We start from the raw sequence: 20,977 nt of genomic DNA on the forward strand, positions 1-20,977 counted from the left end.
TGGGTCAGACTACTAGTAGTCCATGGCTGCCGGCGCTAGCTTAAGGAGCCAATCAGAAAATTCAGAGAGATTTTCAAGAGAAGAGTGTGAAATTGGGGACAAGAAAAGATATTCAAACTTCATTCTCCTGTCTTCCAACCACCTTGCAGTTGTCTTTTATCGTCACTCACTAAAACAAAATGATTTAATGCATGATACAACGGCTGTAGACATCTGAAACAGAAGATATCTACCAGTTATGCCATCTACGCACGCAGCACAACCTGCAGAACGAGAAACGGTGGTAAGTAAAACAATAATTGGAATCTCGAAGAGCATTAGAATTGATTGTTAGCATGACTTACTATTCAGAGGCTGCCATATGGCTGAAACATTCACTGTTGAGGAGAACACTGCTCGTGTGTATAATGCAAGGCTCCGGTATCAATGCTGGTGCAGAACACTTTTGTGCGCCTTTCTTTATCACACTAAAACATTAAAAACACTATAAATAATGTACAAGCCCTGGGAGTGCATGTCCTCCATTTCTTTGAGCTTGCTGTTGCTACTTCCACCATCTTGATCCTTCTCTGGCGTTCTGCATCATCCTTGAAAGATGAGGAATATTCAGGAAGAATGTGACAGCTCTCGTCATATCCCCATCTCTCCTACCAGAAGACCAGACGCACTGGTTCCTTTTCGCTTCTCCACGCAGATCATGGCTAATTTCGATGCTGATGAACACAAGCGCCACCTCGCCTTCATAGACACCATCCCTAATTTCGGCCAGCCCAAAAACGACGCTGAATCTCAAGAAATAAGAACCGCACCCCTATTCACCACAAAAGTACGTGCAGCTATTAAGAACCGCGAAGTTGGACCAGAGCGACTTGGTGAGCCAGCGGATATTTTTCCTCAATATGGCCTGCTTGGTCTGCGCCAAGGCACATACAACCGTGAAGGGCATAGAACTGCGACTATCAACACCGAAGAGAACATGGTTTATGCTAACATGAATGCACCTTGGTCTGCATTTATCTGCGGCTCGCAAGGAGGCGGCAAAAGCCATACACTATCTTGTCTCCTTGAGAACTGCCTTCTGTCGCCCTCTCCTGTGGGCGTACTGCCTAACCCGCTGGCGGGTCTCGTCTTTCACTACGACAAATTCACAAGTGCCGCTACCACGCAGCTCTGCGAAGCAGCATATCTCTGTTCATCTGGGGTACCAGTCCGGGTGCTCGTTTCCCCTAGCAATTACCACAATATGTCGAGACTCTACTCGAACCTTCCTGGGCTCCCACCGCACGGAAGACGTCCTAAAGTAGCACCATTATACCTACAAGAGCAACAACTCAATATCTCCAACATGTTGACTCTGATGGCCGTCTCGGATGGATCGAAGTCTGCGCCTCTGTACCTCGAGGTTCTCTTTCAGATACTTCGTGACATGGCTATAGAGAGACAAGGAAGACCAGGAGTTGATTACCGCGAATTCAAAGCCCGCCTCGACGACGCTGCGTTCACACGAGACCAGAACGGCCCTCTGAAGCTCCGCTTGCAGTTGCTCGAATCATTCCTTGACCCAAAGGCAAACAGAGACCATGCACTTAGCTCGAATCCATCGTCCAACATCTGGAACTTTGAGCCGGGATCCCTTACTATTGTGGATCTCAGTGACCCCTTTGTGAATGAGAACGATGCGTGCGCTCTGTTCAGCATTTCTTTGAGCCTTTTCAGTCGAGGCAAGGAGGCAGAATTGTTGCGCTAGATGAAGCTCACAAGGTCAGTGTCTCTTTCAATGATTACGTGTTGATTTTTACTAAAATGCCCTAGTTCCTTACTCAATCAGGAGAGGCTTTGAATTTCACCGAAGATCTTGTCTCCATTATTCGTCAGCAACGCCATTTAGCAACTCGTGTTCTTATTGCTACGCAAGAACCCACTCTTTCACCAGCACTGATCGACTTGTGCAATGTCACCGTGGTCCATCGTTTTCTCTCTCCGGCTTGGTTCGAAACGCTCAAAAAGCACTTGGCCGGTGCTCGTTCTACTGGCAGCAATGACTCAAGCTCGGTGTCAGATATCTTTCGGACAATCGTTGGTCTGCAGACTGGAGAAGCACTTTTATTTTCTCCAACAGCACTACTTGATATTGGTGTGCAAGATCTGACAAGGCCGTTCGCAAGACGTCCTCTCGAAAAGTTAACAGATTCGTACATTAAGCTCCGCATTCGTAAGAGAGTCACAACAGATGGTGGCAAAAGCATAATGGCCTCTGATGCTATGCCAGCTCCTATGCTTCACCCAAAGTCAGATTCTGGTGATAGCACCAATAACTCATCTCAAAATTCGGATTCCGAGGTAGAAGTTGTCTCCCTACCATCTTCTCGGTTTGGTCGTGTCGCCGATCCGAAGTCACGAGATCGACCAAAGGGACATGTCCAGTCCCAGCAATCAGCGCCTCAACCACTGAAGCATTTACCTCAGCCTGGTCAAGCTCAATCCCAGCAGTCGAAGCACAACCCGCAAGCTATTCAACCTCAGCCCAAGCATACTACACAGCCTGTTCACTCTCAACCTCAGCAGCTCAACCTCAGCAGCAAGCACAATTCACTGCCTGCTCAACCTCAGCAGCCGAAGCACAATTCACTGCCTGCTCAACCTCAACCTCAATCTCAGCAACCAAAGCATCAATCGCAGCCAACTCAACCCCAATCTCAGCAAAGTCCAATCCCGCAGTCGCAATCGAGTAAGAAAGTGAAGAAAGTTCTCCAGCAGGCAACCCCTCCCGCTCAATCGCAGCCTCAACAAGGACCGCAGCAGTTTACCAAGAAACAAAAGAAAGCTTTGAAACAGATGGCTGCGGCTTCAGGCTAGATGTGGCCCTCACGTAATTCTGGATAGTAAAATAGATGTCTCTTCAGAGCGATATTGAAGGAGTGGTTCATGATCAGGGCTTTCAGGTCGCATTGGCGGTCATTTGTCGGTGTCGTGATTCAGATATGGCAAACGTCCACCGTTCATTTGCATCCAAGTTTTTTTTTCTTTCTTGAAGCATGCTCGGGTAGTAGTCTTAAGCCTACTACTTTAGACAGGCAAAATCATACTTCTATCCCATCAGTCAATTGATAGAAGACTGTACATCATGCAGTACTTCATCTAGTCTCCGTTTCAGTCAGTATATTGCCGCATTGCTTCCTCTAGCTCTGTTGCGTAGGACTCGTTTTTGATACATAGCGCAATGTCTTGCTGCCACATCAGACAGTCAATTCTGGTCGTTAATCAAGAACTATAGTAGAGCGACCAAGTACCGCAGCGATGGTCACTAAACTTCAAGTATTACATGGCAAGAATCTGGACAGCGTTCACTCAAACTAATACATACGTCAACATTGATCAAGCCTGAGAAAACAGTGAGGGCGATCCCGCCAAGCACTTCCGCAGGTTTGCTGCTAAACTCGCGTCGATTCTTGGGGGATCCCATCAGCCTTCAATGTCATAATATAACTCTACAGGGCCACCAAGCCTATCACAAAACTTCATTCTCCGGAGCAGTCCAAATATCAGCTTTTGGCACTTTGATTATTTCCTTTCGCCTACGATTTCACACTGTCCATGCGCTCTACTAGAGTGCCACGTCTTCCCCTATGCTTCCAGATTTCAGCCTTCAAAGCTTTTTGCCGAGGAATTTGACCTTCCGGTGAAACAAGATCAGTTCTTGCGGCTTTGTGGGAATAGATTATGCGGCAGATCATCTATTACGGGAAAAGGAGGATTGTAAGCGTCTTGTGTTCAGCAGGCCTCACGGTCAGTGAGATTTGCATGAAAGTAAGGGGCAAAAGCCACACAGCCTCGAGCCATGTCTCTCAGACCGATACATAACAAATAAAGGAGGTTATTAAAACAGGAAGGATTGATTGGCGTTACAGCGAGTTGGATTGGACTCTGATGGTAGAAATCAATTGGGCGCTCGACAAAAATAGGTGAAGCCTGCCCCAAGCCTGCCAAGGAAATGGGTGCATAGAGCTGCAGCCCTTTGTTCCCATCCTCGTCAGCACGTGCAATTCCGCTGTCATACTGCGGTACCAGGCATTAGTACTTTTGGGCCAAAACACTGGCCGAACAGCCAGGATCAACATTGCTAATTCTTGAATGTCTTAGTCATAACTAAAAAATCAATTTGAATAGCTGTTTGAACGGATAAGCTGACTGAAAGCCAATGAAGATAATTGCGGTGTTGTGTCAGAAATAGTTGCTGCTAGCTCTGTACTGACAACCTTTATGCCTGATACTGTAGTAGTCAGTAGTAGTACGTAGTAAGTTCTTTGATGGAGATTGGCGTGGCGAAAGCAGCTAGAGCCTTAACCAATCATTGGGAACTCGTTTCACGAATGCAGAGGTATAAACTCGGTTCAGCTTGAGACGTGTGAGACAATGGCTGCGTAGTCAGCAACTAGCCCCATTCGAGCATGACGTGTGTGGCGTGCTCGCTGAGTCTGTCTGAGTAATTGAGGCAAGATGGACCGAAGATAATTTGAAGTGCAACGGGCCCAGAGGTGCAACACCATCCCCGCACAGGCCCTGGAAATCTTAACTACTACTTACTACGTAAATATTGTTAGGTTTGCGTCTCACTCTTTTGTCCCTTGTTGAGATATTAGGTATTCTATAATCTAAAGGATACGAAGAGATGAAATCTCAGAACATTTTACACAAAGAATCATCCAATCTTACCATACTTTGTGACTGAGGTAGGCAATTGAACAACCGATCATTTTATTGGAACTAAAATATTGCACTTCTGGGCCCGTTGCACATTTGGGTCACTCTAATTAGCAAGCCAGCAACCCTGCCTGCACATCTCGGATTAGCAAGTCAGCAACCCTGCCCCCTGCATTGACATCTCCATCGGGTGATCTCCACCGATAACCTCATTTTCATGCCAGGACGCGCAGCTTCTTCCTACTCCCACAAAGGTGGCTGCAGTAACATCAAAGTTAGATGTTGTATACAGCAGAATGGGCTTCTCTTTCAGACTATCATCTGGTATGTATCGATTATGACAACTTCGGAGTTATGGTCAGCAATTGGGCATCTCACTCCCATCACAGAAGCAACATTTTCCTTTTGTGCAAATAACTTCATTGAAGTTTTGCTCCTGAACATAACCAATCATCAGGATCCTGGACGGCCAACACAGGTCGTTGGGCAGCCAATCGCTTTGCCAGTTGATGCTCGTCGGTCTGAGAAAATGTCATCTTCCCAATTCCAGAACGTAGAAACCATCATTCGTGAGGGCAAGGAGGTTGATGATGAAGCTTTTCTTTGGTCTTACATTTGCTATATCGTCACTTTTTTATGAATCTTCTGCCTCATATACCCTCCCAAGAGGCAAGTTCGAGGCTTGGTTTGGGACATACGCACATCATTTCGAGAAGTCGTCGGTAACCATCTGTAACAGCACGCTTCAAATATACAGGGAACACAGATTCGACTCGCCGACACCAAATCTTGCGGTCGCACATCACGCCGATTGCATTCTAGCGAATACTACCGAGACGATTAAAGCCAATATGGCGAGTGCGGGAGTAGTTCTAGGACTGATGCCCAGCCTACTCTCATCCTTTGGTCCTACTCTGGCAGAGTCCTCGACGCTCGTGCTTGAGCGCCCGTTTCTTTCCTTGTTGCTTGCTATCGGGGCTCCAGCCTTCTATCCTTTCCGCGCTTTTGACGACCAGCATCCATTCGAGGCCTTAAAGCGACCGTTCAGAACGCTCCACCACATCTCCTCATCTCGCTGGCCTCATATCCTGATCAGGCTCCTCCAGTATTTATTGGCTCTCGCTGGCGCTATCAACGTCGTTGAGACCTCCCTTCAATTAGGTATGAAATCGGTTGTGACGTGGAAGAAACATCAGTCATATCTACCCCTGGTGTGGGTCCTTTTGCCCCTTGCGATTCACCTCTGCGCTGCGATCAGGCTTCTCTTGGTTGTGAAAAGGGTACGAAACCACTCCAGTCACTTTCTTCAAGTTACTAATGTCAAATACCAGAAAGAATCTCTAGCGACAAGCACCCGAACCTGTACATCACTCATCCATCTCATCACCGCCGAAATACGTCCCTGCGCTGTGTACGAAAAATATAAATATTCAGCCGGGGACGAGACACTTCTGGCATGCGTTCTTAGCGCGCTGCTACCGGTCTTAGTTGTGGTGCATCTCTTTATAGGCACGATGATCTTCTCGTCGCTTCTCTTCATTGGTGTCAATGACACTTGGCCACTCGTGTTGCGTTATGGTGTCTCGTCAGCGGTGGCACAGCTGATCAGGACCTTTGAGATTGCCGGCCTGCACTATATTTGAAGATAACCTTGCATTGCCGAGCAAGCGATGGACCTATTTCAGAACGTTGGACACAGTCTACATGGAAAGCACAATGCGTGAAAATAATACAACTAGAGTACGTTGATGGCAAATACCTGAGTTTTGTTGCGCTGAATAAAGTGTCTTTCAGCATTTTATGTTTGTTTGATGCTGGCTCTATCGCTCACCAAAGCCCTTGAGCATTTCTGCCGTGGCATGTTCTTGCCTAACAGGAGCTTTACGGTTCCATCCCTGATGCTGCTTGAGACCTTTGATGCCTCAATGTGCGATTCAGCATCCGTCCTCCCTTCCCTTTATCTGCACTCAAGTGACATTTCAGTTCATGCCTGACGCAAAGAAATTCTTCAGCCCGTTCTCCCTTCTAGTGTCCACCCCGATCACCCACCATACTGCAGCTCGGATGATGCTACTAACCTGTTGAAGCTCGGTGATATCTCTGGGACCATGTCGAACAGAACAAGTGAGAACAGCCATAGGACAAGTTGAACAAAGCTGAGCTTGACGAAAGGGACAAATAGTGAGGATGATGATTGAGTTGACAAGGATTTGATTTCACCATTCACGAAGGAGGCTGACGTGATGGCATTGTACTGGTGAGTCATTCTGTCCGAGAGAGCCGGAAAGCTGATGCTTGTGGTGTTAGCCATGGTCGTTTTCTCCTCTTGACTGACGCTTTAGACCGAACTGATTATCCAGCAGCGTTCTTTCAGTCTTGTAGCCACAATTTGGAGAAGATGCAGTGGCATGATTGTCCCGCAAACATTGGTAGATGGAGAGGGAGATCTTGATGAATCACTTGTGATGAACAGGCTGACCGAACTGAGTGTGTATAGAAAGTTGTTCTATCTAAGTAAGTGCGCAGAGAGTACATTTATATGTAGCGCATATATAGGGGGGTACTTAGCTGCGTAATCACGCCAGTTATTTTCAATTTCTTGAGGATGCACGCTAGCACTATCCAGTCAAGAATATACTTCTAGACCTCAATCTATATTAGAGCCAAGAGCACTGACTTAAACTAACTACTTTTAGGCTGACTTCTTTCAACCCTCCTCTTTTACGCTCATTCTAATAGCACTGAAAGCTAGGATAAATAAGATGCAGAACATGTGACGTCAGAGAAAGCTGAGCAATTACAAGAGAGACCCAAGGTTGTACTTGTGGTTCCAGACTCGCAGGAGAGTAAGGAGGTGGGAAGCGAGGATGAAGGGATTAAGTGGGAGGGCGTGAGGGAGGGCGTGAGGGAGGGCGTGAGGGAGGGCGTGGGGGAGGGGGCTAAGGAGGATGATCAAGAGATTTTAGAGGACTTCAAATGAATGACATACAGACGGATCACGTCTGTTAAACTCGTTCTGTTACGGCACAACCTGCGCTATGGCCCAAAGGGTATTAGGGCAGGGCACGGCGTTGGCCAAGCATTCCGCCGTACGCGTACAGCCAAGTGCTGCATGAGTGCTAACCGCATCCAGACTTAGGGCTGAGGGCTAGTGTAGGCTTGGCGCTCCGCGCTCATATCCTGCGCTACGCCTCCATAGCACTTAGATAGTTCATCCATCGCCTTACCACACAGTCATACAGTAGTTCATACGCAGCTATTTCGTGACTCTCCTGCTTCTATAGCACCCCCATACCCTGTTCCACGGCCTTCCGTTTAACACGTTCTATAAATTTACAGCCCATCCATTCATACGATAGCCCTTCTCGATGATAAGATGTCTTTTTCCCAAGATCGCACAACCCACATATATACTCGAATTTGACATGAAACGAGCAAAACATTTGAGCTAATATTGTTTACGTCACGATCTCCCTCGTTAGAACGTAATCACTTAATATTCCAGGCATAGCTCAGTGTAATCAACGTTGCCGGGAGCCACATTATGGTGAACGTCGTCAGCGGTTCGAGAGTTACAGGGTTCTTTATGCCCTTGCTAAACGATGGCAGCTGAGACGCGGTTTTCTTGGCGAATGTAAAGAGGTTATTACTAGTAGTATCTTCTAGATTGAAGCTCAAGGCTGTTCTGCATGACTTGATTGGTCCTCTGAAGGGATTTATTACGTAGTAAACGTTGACCTTCTAAGAGGGCCAATTGGCCGCGTTTCATATGCGTAATCCCTGCCTTTCTACTGCTTCTAATTGGTTAATTTCCAACGCAATTTCGCTTCTAATTTCGCTTCTAATTTCGCTGTACGGTACAGCCAGTTGTACTTAGATTTACGCTCTCTACACTTGTAGCTATCAATCAACTTGCTTCTCTACGCACTCTGCACAGCAGGTTGACATAAACCTTTGTGGTGTCTACTAGTGGACCACGCTCTACTATTTCACGATTTAATTCCTTTGTGGTACATATTTTGACATCTGCAGGTGTGAGAGCCTTAACTACCCTTTTCGATAGCATTCGCATCACTTCACTACAAGATTGATGTTGTTGTTGAAGAAGGTACAGCTGAATCCCCAGTAGCCGTCTCGATGACTGGCACCGTATAGAAGGACGACAGAGCCAAAGGGCCCGGACACGGCGGCGCAAGAAAGCTATCAGCACAAGCAATAACAATATTATCTGCACCCCACGAGGCGTTCTGAGGGAAGCCCGGCTGCTCCGTTTCAGTTGAACCCCGCCAACCGAGTTGGTTGCTACCGAAGCAGTATGCCATTGAGCATACTTGCATTGTGTCCAAGTCGAACTGTCCTGGGCGCCACATGTAGCTCCTGGCTAGAAAGGCGGTCTGGTAGGAGCCGGGCGCGTAGAAGATTTGGCTCCGGCCACCAAAAGCCGGTTCCTCCCAAATTTGCATGCTGAATTCCATTCTCGGGTTGGTGCTGCTGCTGGCTAATGGGGTGGGAGGGATGCTAGTATTCGACGATTGGACTGAAGACGTGGGGATGGACGACGTAGTCGACGAGCTGGTGTTGGTTATTATTATACCTGGAGTAGTGATGAGTGACGGTGTCCGGATCTGGTCTGCATACCTCCTTGCCATGGTTCCACCGACGCCTCCTCCTACTGCAGCCCCTACTATGACAACCGACGAGAGAATGACCAGAATCCAGAAGGTCCTCCTCCTCAGTCCACATATTCGCTGGGCACGCTTCGGCAAAGGTCCGCTGGGAGCGTCTGTGACCACGGGAAAAGAAGTCTCCGGCTGAACGGTGTATAACGGCGATATTAGTGCCGACGCCCCGCGCGCCTGACGGGCATCGTGGTCGGAGCCATGGTGTACGTGGAGGCCGCTGTCACTGGGAAGGGCGATTGGCGCGTTCTCGGCGCGTTGCCCATCGTCCACCGGTACTGGACCGGAAACGTCTTTCTCCAAGTACGACATTGTCCAGTTAGAGAATAATAGAGTCTCCCGTCTCTCTCGATGCAATTTGTAAGCCGAATTGGTACACGAATTTCTTGAGCTCGAATCTAGCAGATGTCAACATTTAAGTGGAGACAGCATTGCCGGTAGGGATCCTCCTGGCAATCTTCTCAGGAGCTGGAACTATGCTTCCCAAATGGTACGCAGTAATACGAGCCTTTTTTTCGTATTCGGGAAGTTGCGTGATGTTATGCAGCAGATAGGCGGCAAGCTGGATGGGCGCCTGTTGGCCCAAATTTTCTACGTTTAACGCTTGCTATCTGTCAGCATTTGATTAGTCGGTCTCTAGTGCAATCTCGGAGCTCAGCTGTACAATAGGTTTAGTGCCCAAGTGGCCCCCACTTCACTTACAGTGGTGTACCCTGTGAGCTTATACGACGTATATACTCTTTTTATCCCTTGTGACCCCGATTGGACCCTTGCGTGGTCATCCGTAACCTGAGCGATGAACAAGCAGCCCTGAGCATCAAGGGTAATGTCCCTTAAAGGGTTTATTACACACCAGACTTATCATGTGACAGTACTTTACGGGTAGCAAATCTGAAGCGCAACATTTCCCCAGCCTTAAAACATCCCTCAACGACCGCAAAAAGCTCCCCAAACATCCTGCGAGCAAAAATACGACTAACAAAAGTGTCGACGAAAAATCTCAAACCAAGCACCGCGTCGCGGCGTAGTCACTAAGTACTTAGCAGTAACACGCAAGGAATATTACATTAACGTCAACTCCCACTCAAGAAAGCAATACTAACCAGTTTTACTAACAATCAAAGAAGAGAACTGGGCCGTTAAGTTGGAAGTTGGAAACCAGAGGGCTGCGAGCTGAGCTGAGCTGAACCGCGCTCTACGGACAAACTCGTTCTGTAGACAAATAAATTAACGACGACTCGAAGATCCATATTTTGAGCTATGAGCATGCCAGAAGCGAAACTGTTTCTTTTCAAATCTGATAATTTTAGAGCTTATTACTTCTCGGATTGTTGTTCGTGATATCCACAGGATTACTAGTAGGTACCGACTACTACTCCCTTTGTTATTTGAGGATGGAGGGATAGTCCTGAGATGATTAGCCCCTAGCTCAGGAAATGATGCGTTGAGTGGATTGAGCTTAACAAATGCGGCTCACCCTAGCTTGGCATTATAGGGATACTAAGCTGAATAACAGCCGTACATACTTCTATTATCATATATATATTAAGCTTAATAATAGCTTTACTCACTTTATATCTAGCATGCATAATAAGCTTTAATATTAAAAACATTAAAACTTATATAATTACAGAGTTTTATGTATTCGAAGCTCCTGGCCCGAACTAACCCGGAGGCGCAAAATTCATCTCCCTCATATTATCCCTCAATCGCTGCAAACCAGACACCACGTCCTCCAAGAACCGGCGCTGCAAGTCCTCGTTATCCAGATCCGTCTCGCCCAGCCCAAAGTCACAGCCCAGGCACTTCTTGATGATCTTGGGGTACGTCAGCCCCATCTGATTGACGAGCAGCTGCGCCAGCTTCTCTGCCGCCTGGTAGTCGGACAGCATTTTCTTCTTCCCCTCAACGGCCGTCCTAGTTGGGGGCGTCTTGGCGACGCTTTGCTTAAGATCGTGCCAGGGTCGGCCGTACCCGATCTCGAGGAGTAGAATTCCAAAGTTGAAGAGCAGCTTGTTTCGCGCTTCTGTGAAGTCGATCGTTCTCTTCTCGCGGTTCTGTGGCGCTGACTCACCTGCAGGTAGAGGTCCTGTAGCAGTAGGGCGCACTGGCATCTTCCCCTTAGCCCGCTTACACTCCAGCTGCGCCATGAAGTACGGCCCTTTTAATTGAATTGCAGCAGTGGACGATTCACCCGGGTTGAAGTACCGCAAGGTCTGCCCTAGGTTTGTGGGAACTAGCCACGGCGTAGAGTAGAACTGCATGATGCCCTCGGCCATACTGCCGGCCAGCTCGACCAGCAGCGGGCGTGGGAGTGAGCGCAGGACCGGTTCCTCGGCAATCCAGTGAACAATATCGGAGATGGATTGCGACGTGCCTAATGCGGTCTGAGGCGCTGGCGGGGTGCAGAACCATTGGGCATGAGGGCCTTTCCAGGATCCGAGTAGGGATCGGTCTAGGCAGTCTGTTGAGACTTTGTGGAACTTCTTGCAAAAGTCGTCGACGAGTGACAGATCCGAGAAAGAGCTGGATTTGGCAAATTTACTCGTTGTTTTGTCGACGGGGAGCTCAGTGAGAGATTTTGGGGGATTCGGTAGTTGGGGGCCGGAGGTGCTGGGCCCCGGCTGCTGCTGTTTGTCCTTTCTGAAGCCCTTGAAAAGCTTCCGAACCGTGGTTGTCGAAGGAGTCGGCTTTACTAACTTGAATCGTTCCGCGTTGGTCTCAAGGACTGTAGTCAGCTGCTGCACGGTTCGATTGTCCTTAACCGCTTTCTTGGGACTTGTATCTTCGTCGTCTGATTCGCAGGCTTGCTCGATCTCCAGCCGGAGTGGCCCTCCGGAGGTAAACGCTGAACCGTCGTGTGTGATGGCGAGCTCGCAGGTGACATATTCAGCGAGGGAATTTTTGCCTTTGGCTGCATCACAGTCGAGGATGCGCACATCAAACGAGTGCGAGCGGTGAGACGTGCACATCCATCGCACCTGAAGGGTCGAGTATAAAGCTTTGGAGGCGTACCGGACTCGGTGGTATCTCTGTAATATGTTGAGGCTTCTCGCCGATTTGTGAGTGAGAGCGGCGTCACCCTTGTGCTCGTTTAGGATTTCTTGCAGCGCCTTTGTGATCTGCTCGGTGATCAATCCAAAGTCTCTGTTGGAATCCCGTAGCTCCTCAATGGCCCCTTTAATCTGAGGCATGTTCAGACCAAGCTTGAAGCGGGTTCTGATGTGCTTCAGCCATTCTGAAGTGCTCATCTTCTGCTGCTTGATTAGTCCTGCCATCTGTAGAGAGTTGACGCGAAGACGTACTTCCTGCTTATCGCCCACTTCGGCCCGAAAAGCGTCGGATTGATGGCAAAGTAGTTGCAGAGTGTTATGTATTTGCTCTGCAACTTGACGGCATGCCACGAAAGACTCATCGAGCGCATCCACTTGGTGTTGATAGACGGTGGCCATGACCAAGCCCATTCTGGCGGATTGTGATGAGGGATTGTTCATGACCTCCTGTACCCTGACCCTGTCCTTTGTTATTGCCGTGAGTAGGTTGATGGTATTATTGCGGAAGATTGTCCGTTGGGCGGAAAGCTTCACTTCGAGAGCGAGGACCTCTCTTGGATACTGCTTAGAGACTGAAAACACCTCGAACACTCTCCCGGAGCGGTCGTATGTCTCGAGCGCGATGGGCACCAACGCAAGGACGGTGGCCACGATGAACTCGATTCCGCTCATCTCGGCTTACTGAGGTGTTTTCTTCATAGAAAACAATCTTAACGGCGCCTCGAAGCGTCGAAGTCATGTTAGAGGCGGTAGAAGAGACCCAATACTCCCCGTGTCTCCTCGTATGTAGGGAGGTCGAGGCACGAGGTTCGAGGTTCGAGGTTGGAGGGCGACAATTTGAAGCCCTGCCAACATCCCCGCACCTCATCACCCTTCAACACAGCACACAACCTCGCTCTCAGCGAGGTCTCGTTCGAGATGGCCTCGTCAAGTGCCATTTCTAGTTCTATTACTGCCTACTGACTTCACTCCATATGGCGGAGCCTATTTCATCATGTCTGTGCCCTTCCTCAGTCGGCAGGATGTCGAGATCTGGGTGCCTGAGCCTGCGTCATTCAAGGGTGGAGCCGGCTTTGTTGCCAAACTCTTCACAACAATCGATAGAGCAATGGCCGCACTTGCCAGAACGCCCTCAATGACCAAGGATGCGGCGTATCAATGGTGCCGTAATGAGTACGAGCGGTTCTTTCTCTGGGGCCAGGGCCTGTCGCTCGTTGACGGCCATCTAGATGAGGTCCTGCCCCATTGCCGAGAACTTCGCTTCCGAGTTCTGTCACTTCTTCTACGTCTGGGGACGGGGGTCCTTCAAGGCCTGTCTCGAGATCAAGATCGCTCGTCACAGGCTCTGAATGAGCAATGTGACGATCTCCGGACAATATTAGACCTGACCGGTACCATGCTTCAGGAATTGGAGCCCGATCAATCTGTCAGACCATATACGCGGTCTGAATCTGATGCCTCAGAATACGAAGCGGCAGATATTTTGGAGGAAATTTCCACGTATATTGATTGTCTACTCGATCTGTCCCCTTCTCTCGATAATCCAGCCTTGGATATCATGGAGGAGGGTTTCGACGAACCTCCAACGCAGGCCCAAGAGTCCTTCAACGTACGCTCTGAAGAAGCCTTGTTATACTGTCGAAGGATCCGGGATCGCTTTGAGGTTCTCCCGAAATATCTCGTGGAACGCCTAGCCGAAGCAAATGTCCTCCGGGCAGCAATTCTCCGCGAGAGGCGATCTCAGCCTACCAAACATGAAACTCCGATCGACGACGATATCAGCGAAAACCTATTCTCGACAACCGATCACCGGGTCACTGAAACAACGAAATCAACCGCCCCACCGTCATCTGTCTTTTCTTCCGTCATGGAGCCAAAGGCCTCGTTCTCTAGACATGTACCTGAGCTTGGGATCGATGACAATGTATCAGAAGCTACCTTTGCTTCTTTCTCCACCACAGCATCTGCAATCAGCCTGGGCCGTCCACGAGTTCCCCCAATGCCTGACACTCAAGAGGAAGGGTTCAATTGCCCCATCTGCTTCTCGCGTGTCACCGATGTGAAGACTAGAAAAAAGTGGAAGTAAGTAATCACCTGAGTACGCTTTTAATATTTGCTCATCGGTGCAGGCAACATGTATTTGACGATCTGAAGCCTTATGTATGCATCATTGAAGGTTGTAAAGACTCAGCAACGCTGTACAATCATAGTGGATTGTGGGCTCAACATGTAGCCTCCCATCCACTATCGGCTTCGATATCATCCGAGTGCTCTTTCTGTTCTGCTATCTACCAAAATGGAGGCCTCGCTTACTACAAACATGTGTTGGCCCACCTCAGAGAAGTCTCGTTGTCTGTCCTGCCCCGGCCGGCTGATGATGAGGACGGTTTCAACACCGAAGATAGCGACCTGCCATCATCTGCTCCTAAATCTGAACGAATATATCCGGCTACTAGTGCTGATAAAGAGGCTGAACCTCAAGAACACCCAGCTGTTGGAGAGACGGAGTCGCAACAATATCAACGTCAGCCTCCTCTTTCACCAATTTCCTCTGTCACCTCGTTGGATCAATCCCCAACTCGAGCTGCGCATTATCGCCTTGACTCTCCACCAGAGACTGAAGGCGCAGGCACAGAGGCAGAGCCTAAGCGAAATACTGATTCAAGTGCCACTGGCGAGAAAGATGCTCCGAGCCCAGAAATGACTAAAAGCGATCCCGGAGCTGCACTGGCAGCCCTTGAAAGTGCGAGAAACCCATACGAGGTCGATTTAGACTCAATCATAGACCGCCTCTTGGCAGTCAGGGGCTCCAGGCCCGGGAAGAAAGTCCAACTCCTCGAGACAGAGATACGATACCTCTGCAACAAGGCCAGAGAGATTTTTATCACCCAGCCAATGCTACTAGAATTAGCAGCTCCGATCACGGTAGGGCAGGCACTATCCTTCCCTGGTTCCAAATGCTTACTTGACTGATATTGTTAGGTCCACGGTGACATTCATGGACAGTATTATGATCTTCTCCGAAGTTTCGAGTTCACCGGATTTCCTCCTGAGGCAAATCATTTATTCCTGGGTAATTATGTGGACCATGGCAAACAGTCTTTGGAGGTAATATGCCTGATCCTTGCATATAAGATTAAGTATCCCGAGCACTTCTTTGCTTTACGAGGAAATCATGAGTGTGCCGCGATAAACCGGGTGCACGGCTTTTACGATGAATGTAGGACCCGATATAATATAAAACTGTGGAAAATTTTCAACGATGTGTTTAGTTATATGCCAATTACGGCGATCATCGACGAAAAGATACTCTGTATGCACGGAGGGTTGAGTCCGGCTCTGGAAAGTTTGGAACAGGTTCGATGTATTATGCGACCAACAGACGTAAGTCATCCCTGGCCATCTTCGGTATACTTGACTAATAAGATTTGATAGATACCTGATTGTGGCCTCTTGTGTGACCTGCTCTGGAGCGATCCCGACCAAGATATCAGTGGGTGGGGTGAAAATGACCGGGGTCTTTCTTTTACCTTTGGGCCAGATGTTGTAAGCCGCTTCTTACAAAAACACGACATGGATCTTATTGTCCGAGGACACCAAGTTGTCCAAGACGGATATGAGTTTTTTGCGCAGCGACAGCTCGTTACGATCTGGGGCGCACCAAACTATATGGGTGAATATGATAACGCAGCAGCTCTGATGTCTATTGATGAGTCTCTTATGTGCTCATTTCAGGTACGTTCAGATCCCCTAACGTTTGTTATGAGGTAGGATCTTTGACGGCGAATTCGCTTTCATAGCTTCTGAAACCAGCTGAAAAGAAACCGAGCTTCTGGCGGAGAGATGGTGAACAAGGTCGTACTGCCTCTACCACGCCCTAACGGATCAGACTCCGGAGACTATGATACAACCCTAACCACCTAGAGTATACACTCGATAGCAAAGTCTTCTTGGCGACGGTCTTCCTCACGCGAAAAGTTGAGAACGTGAAGCACACTTGGTCACAGCAGACCGTGGCACAGCCCGCCGTGAGACAGCTTCAGCATCGGCCCTGTCGCGCTTTCAGACCGGACAAGGCCTATTGTTAGCTCGTTATGATGAACTAAGGCCCAAGCAGGATGTGCAGTCAGCCAGGGACGACGTCGTTATGAACACGGAAATGATTACGCGTCGTCGTCGGCAACGTCTCATCATGGGCGTTGCGTCATATTCTCCTTCTCAATAACATCCTCTCAAGCCTGAATACCCCAAAAAAAAAACTTTTTAAGGGCTTATCGAGCTACTATAGTGCAAGCATCGTAATCTAGGAGACCATAGAGAGCAACTAATCAAACCGGTGTGGTGTTGAGGATGATCTATCTATAATATCCGTTCAGGGAATAGATAATCTTACGCTATCTAGCCCGTGAAAAGGTGGTACCTTCTAAAGTTGGACTTGCCCCTGGCAAGTATAGTGATATTCCAAGGTCTGTGTGCGAATCTGGTCAGATTGGTTGATAATGACAGTTTTCTGCACGATTCGACAGCCTCCCCAAGTCGCACCATTTCAGACCATAGCTAGCAGCGCTGAGTCCTATCACGCCCAGCATCGCGCTAACTCGGCACTTGATGTCGGCGAGAAACGCCGAGTTCGCGGAGACAGGACGCACGTCTCGGCCGTTCTTATTAATATACCTTCTCTAGGGGAGAAATATCTCAAAGAGCGAGTCATCAAGCAACGGGGGAATCCTTCATCTCTCGAAGACCCACCGGCCATGCTAACTGGGGTGGAGGAATGTCATGGTCGTTGTTGGAGGATGAGATCGATTTGGGGGCCCCAAGTCCAAAAATTGGGCACCCTAGGCATCGTCGTCTAAACTTGACGGAGAAAGGCATGACGTGACGATGAGACCACGAGGGTGACAAAAGTCTCGTCAAGATAAAAACATTCGTACCCTCTTCTTTTATAGTGCGCAATGACAACTTAATAACAAGACGCCTTTGATGATAAGGTCGTCTGAAAGATTGGTGACTCGAACTACCAAGGAAAAAATCGGCTGGATTTCGTTGAAAATATTTCCTGAAACCTTCTATGTTACTCGTGACCTACCGAAAGGATGATTCACGCTTGAAAGTTGTATAATTTCACGTCAACTTAAGCAAGCTAAAGTGTGATTATGTACTTCTTGCCATCGCTAGGGCTAATGTCATATGTCAGTTACGAGCTTGACTGGGGTATTACACGGCGTGATAAGGTGGTCAAACACTTTCGGCCGGACGACTCTTTCCATTCGATGGGCTTGAAACAAAAAGAAACGTTCCATTCATTTACTGACCTGGGTGCAGTTGATTGGTAGTATAAGGATGGTCGATATACAAACTGCTGTCAAGCCTTCTTAGGTTTTTCTTTCTCTCTATATCACCTATATCATCTTCAATCCACCTCCAGTCCTGCTAAAAGCTTCATTTTTCACTTTTGAACGCCACTGCAAGATGGATAACTAGATATATAAAATGAACAAAGAACCGGCGACAGCCCGCGGTGGCCGTCGTGGCGCGCCCGACCCGACCGCCCCTCGAAGCGGGTCCCCGTCTTCTCTTCATCCCTCACCTGTTTCGGCCCCGACTTCCACCTCGTCCCCCGCTATCAGCAGAGTCAGCTCTACCTCACTTCTAACACGAACCATCCCTGAATTTTCCCTCTCCTCTCACGTAATCCTCGTGACAGGCGGTGCACGTGGCCTGGGCCTAACCCAAGCCGAAGCACTGCTCGAATCCGGCGCTACCGTGTACGCGCTAGACCGCCTCCCAAAACCGAGCGGAGCCTTCAGTCGGATCCAGGAACGGGCGCGCACCGAGCTCGGCACGGCACTGCACTACTGACAAATCGACGTCCAGGACACCGCAGCGCTGAACCAGACGGTCGAGTCGATCGCGAACAAAGAGGGCAGGCTCGATGGCCTGATCGCCGCAGCGGGGAGCCAGCAGGAGACCCCGGCGCTCGAGTACACGGCTGAAGATGCGAATCGCATGTTTCCGATCAGCCTGACGGGCGTGCTGATGACAGCACAAGTGGTTGCGCGACAGATCATTCGGCTAGACTCCCAATCTCCACCCCAGTCCCAATCCCAACCGATCCAAACCCGCAAGAAAAAGGCAGAAAGGCGGCTCCATCGTCCTGATTGCTTCCATGTCCGGCACCGTGGCAAACCGCGGCCTCGCCTGCTCGGCCTACAACGCGTCCAAAGCCAGCATCATGCAGCTGACCCGCAACTTGGCCTCGGAATGGGGCCCGCACTCCATCCCTGTCAACTCGACCTCCCCCGGATATATCCTGACGGAGATGGTGCTGGAGCTGTTTGAGCGGTTCCCCGAGCGGAGGGAGAAGTGGGTCGTAGAGAATATGTTGGGGCGGTTGAGTAGGCCCGAGGAGTATAGGGGCGCCGCTGTGTTCTTGTTGAGCGGAGCGAGCGGGTTCATGACGGGGTCGGATTTGCGGATTGATGGGGGTCATGCGGCTTGGTGATTTTGGTGGGAGGAGTTGAATGTGAAGGTTTATATTGGTGGTTGGTGGTGAGAAGGGGAGCAAGGGGAATTAGTTCCTGTGTAAAAGTCTTTGTACTCCCTACAATATTATGTGACAAATTGAAAGTTGTTTCAATGTGCCGTATCCCTTCTCACGCGGATCAGTTGCTCAAGTTCACTCCATAGAGCAGTAGCCCGAAGCGCTTCTAGACATAGATACCTACTAGACATTCTCGGTGTCGTCAGCTCCAATCTCGGCCTTGCTTCTACGTCCACCGGGCGTCTCCGCTGCTATCTATGCAGCACTCCTCACGTCTTTGAACTCATTGCACCATTTTCAATGCTTTGTCTCTCGATGTCTTATAGCTGCTTCGCTTGTTGGCATAGCCTTCATTCATCCTGCTCACAATCACCAGTTCCGGCCCACGCGGCTCCATGGCTGGTTTGACTGGGGTTGCCGGATTTGGTTCTGACGCGGGTTTGGGCTGCGGGCGCGGATCCGCCGTCTAGCGCGTCATTGGGATGAGGAACATATGTGCTCCCAGCTTGGTGGATATCACTTCGTTTCGTTTCTCTCCCAGAGTCGTCCATGGCCAAAGCCATTCTCATCCTCCAGATTTTCCGAGAGCCACTGGCCAGGGATCTATTTCAGGGAACTTTTCGTGAACAGGCTGGGAATCTGCTTCTGATACGCGCTCCAACTATTGTGATGAGAAGTATTCCACTACTCCCCGTGCAATAGCTCCTGGCCCTGGTGTGCAGATAGTGTGAGTTCCCGTATGTCAAGGGGTATCACGTAACCCTCAGGGGCTGTTGGCGCCGGAACGTGACTGTATGTACGTGATATTTCGCCGTACGCGAACGGCGAAATAGCAGGATGGCCCACAGGAGAATGGTGAGACAATGCAGATACTCTAGCTGTCAAACGAGCTGTTTGAGCATTGTTTGAGTAGAACAAAGCGTTTCGGCAGGATAAGACGCAAGGGTATTCTCTGTCGGATAGATAGCTGGCTATTGACCACAGGACAATGAGAGGAGTTGAATCAATCCATTTGCACGATCCGACACCGCAAATGTGTCAGAGGTTCAGCTACTGCTGCCGGGGTTGTGCATTACTTGCAGGAATCCGATTGGAGGAATTGACCCTTGGTGAGTATGTAAGCGCAAAACATGGCAGAACTCAACAATAGACCATCATGGAGCCAATCCTCCACAGGCACTTGACACGGATCATGGCTTCGTACTGCAATGTTCGGGAAAACTGTTTTTTTCAGTTGAGTATAGACCTTGCCACCCAGTAGATATAACCGGCTCTGACTTGGATGCCGGAGTCCACATAAAACAAGCCTGAAGACCAGATTTTCAACGCGCATGCTAGTCGCTGTTCACTGCCAAGTAGCTGTTCTCTGGCATAGGGCTATGGTAGTTGATGAAGTCTGTTGGAGGGATATCCATCCAGATCCCAAATTATCCCGTGTAACCATTTGGAGGGGTCTCAATTCCCTGAGGTACGTAAAGCAGGATTTATCTAAGATAGCGACATAAGGTTTGCCGAGAAAATTTTCTCTCCAGAAAGGTTGTCTAGGGACAGGGACCACAAAAATTTCGACATTTCGATAAATTTCAAAATTCTAAAGTATCTGCTTTGCGAATTAGTTCAAATTTTGTTTCGCTAAGGCTAAGCTAGTCCTGATATAGACATTTCTACTAGTAGTCTCTTTCAGGCAATATGAGATCATGTGATGTAAGTTATCTAAGTTAGTAGGACTAGCTGAAATCTATCTCGGAATCTGTTTTAAATTTCCGTATATTACAACAAAAATAGGTTTCATTTCAAGGATCTGAAAGATTCCCGCGACCCCTGCTGGTGGAATCCGGACCATTGTCTGAGATATGTCAGCTCGCAGGGCCATCTTGTCTGGGATATGTCAACTCTCGGGCCATCTTGTCTGATTATTCCCCTCATCTTGTGTAATCGGAATCTCTCGAGAGGCAAATATAGGATCTAGTCCCTGGTTGATCCTGCATCTTTGAGCGGTT

General features: G+C 48.9%; 4 protein-coding genes across 4 annotated transcripts; 2 read left to right on the forward strand and 2 right to left on the reverse strand.

Annotated features, from left to right (window-relative positions):
- Positions 1–697: 697 nt before the first annotated feature.
- On the forward strand, positions 698–2,856 carry EPUS_05362 (uncharacterized protein; the record flags this gene model as incomplete). Its single annotated transcript, XM_007802218.1, has 3 exons — positions 698–1,663; positions 1,717–1,761; positions 1,813–2,856. The coding sequence occupies 3 exons, from the start codon at positions 698–700 to the stop codon at positions 2,854–2,856; spliced, it is 2,055 nt and encodes a 684-aa protein (XP_007800409.1).
- Positions 2,857–8,780: 5,924 nt separating this feature from the next.
- On the reverse strand, positions 8,781–9,692 carry EPUS_05363 (uncharacterized protein; the record flags this gene model as incomplete). Its single annotated transcript, XM_007802219.1, has 1 exon — positions 8,781–9,692. One exon carries the CDS (start codon positions 9,690–9,692, stop codon positions 8,781–8,783), a length of 912 nt encoding a protein of 303 aa, XP_007800410.1.
- Positions 9,693–11,044: 1,352 nt separating this feature from the next.
- On the reverse strand, positions 11,045–13,105 carry EPUS_05364 (uncharacterized protein; the record flags this gene model as incomplete). The annotated part of the gene is made up of 1 exon (XM_007802220.1): positions 11,045–13,105. The coding sequence occupies one exon, from the start codon at positions 13,103–13,105 to the stop codon at positions 11,045–11,047; it is 2,061 nt and encodes a 686-aa protein (XP_007800411.1).
- A 322-nt stretch (positions 13,106–13,427) lies between these two features.
- EPUS_05365 (uncharacterized protein) lies at positions 13,428–18,775 on the forward strand (the record flags this gene model as incomplete). The annotated part of the gene is made up of 5 exons (XM_007802221.1): positions 13,428–14,515; positions 14,563–15,358; positions 15,416–15,817; positions 15,869–16,168; positions 18,311–18,775. The coding sequence occupies 5 exons, from the start codon at positions 13,428–13,430 to the stop codon at positions 18,773–18,775; spliced, it is 3,051 nt and encodes a 1,016-aa protein (XP_007800412.1).
- Positions 18,776–20,977: the final 2,202 nt, after the last annotated feature.

This window comes from Endocarpon pusillum, assembly GCF_000464535.1.
Source record: "Endocarpon pusillum Z07020 unplaced genomic scaffold scaffold1570, whole genome shotgun sequence".
Classification (NCBI taxonomy): Eukaryota; Fungi; Ascomycota; class Eurotiomycetes; order Verrucariales; family Verrucariaceae; genus Endocarpon; species Endocarpon pusillum.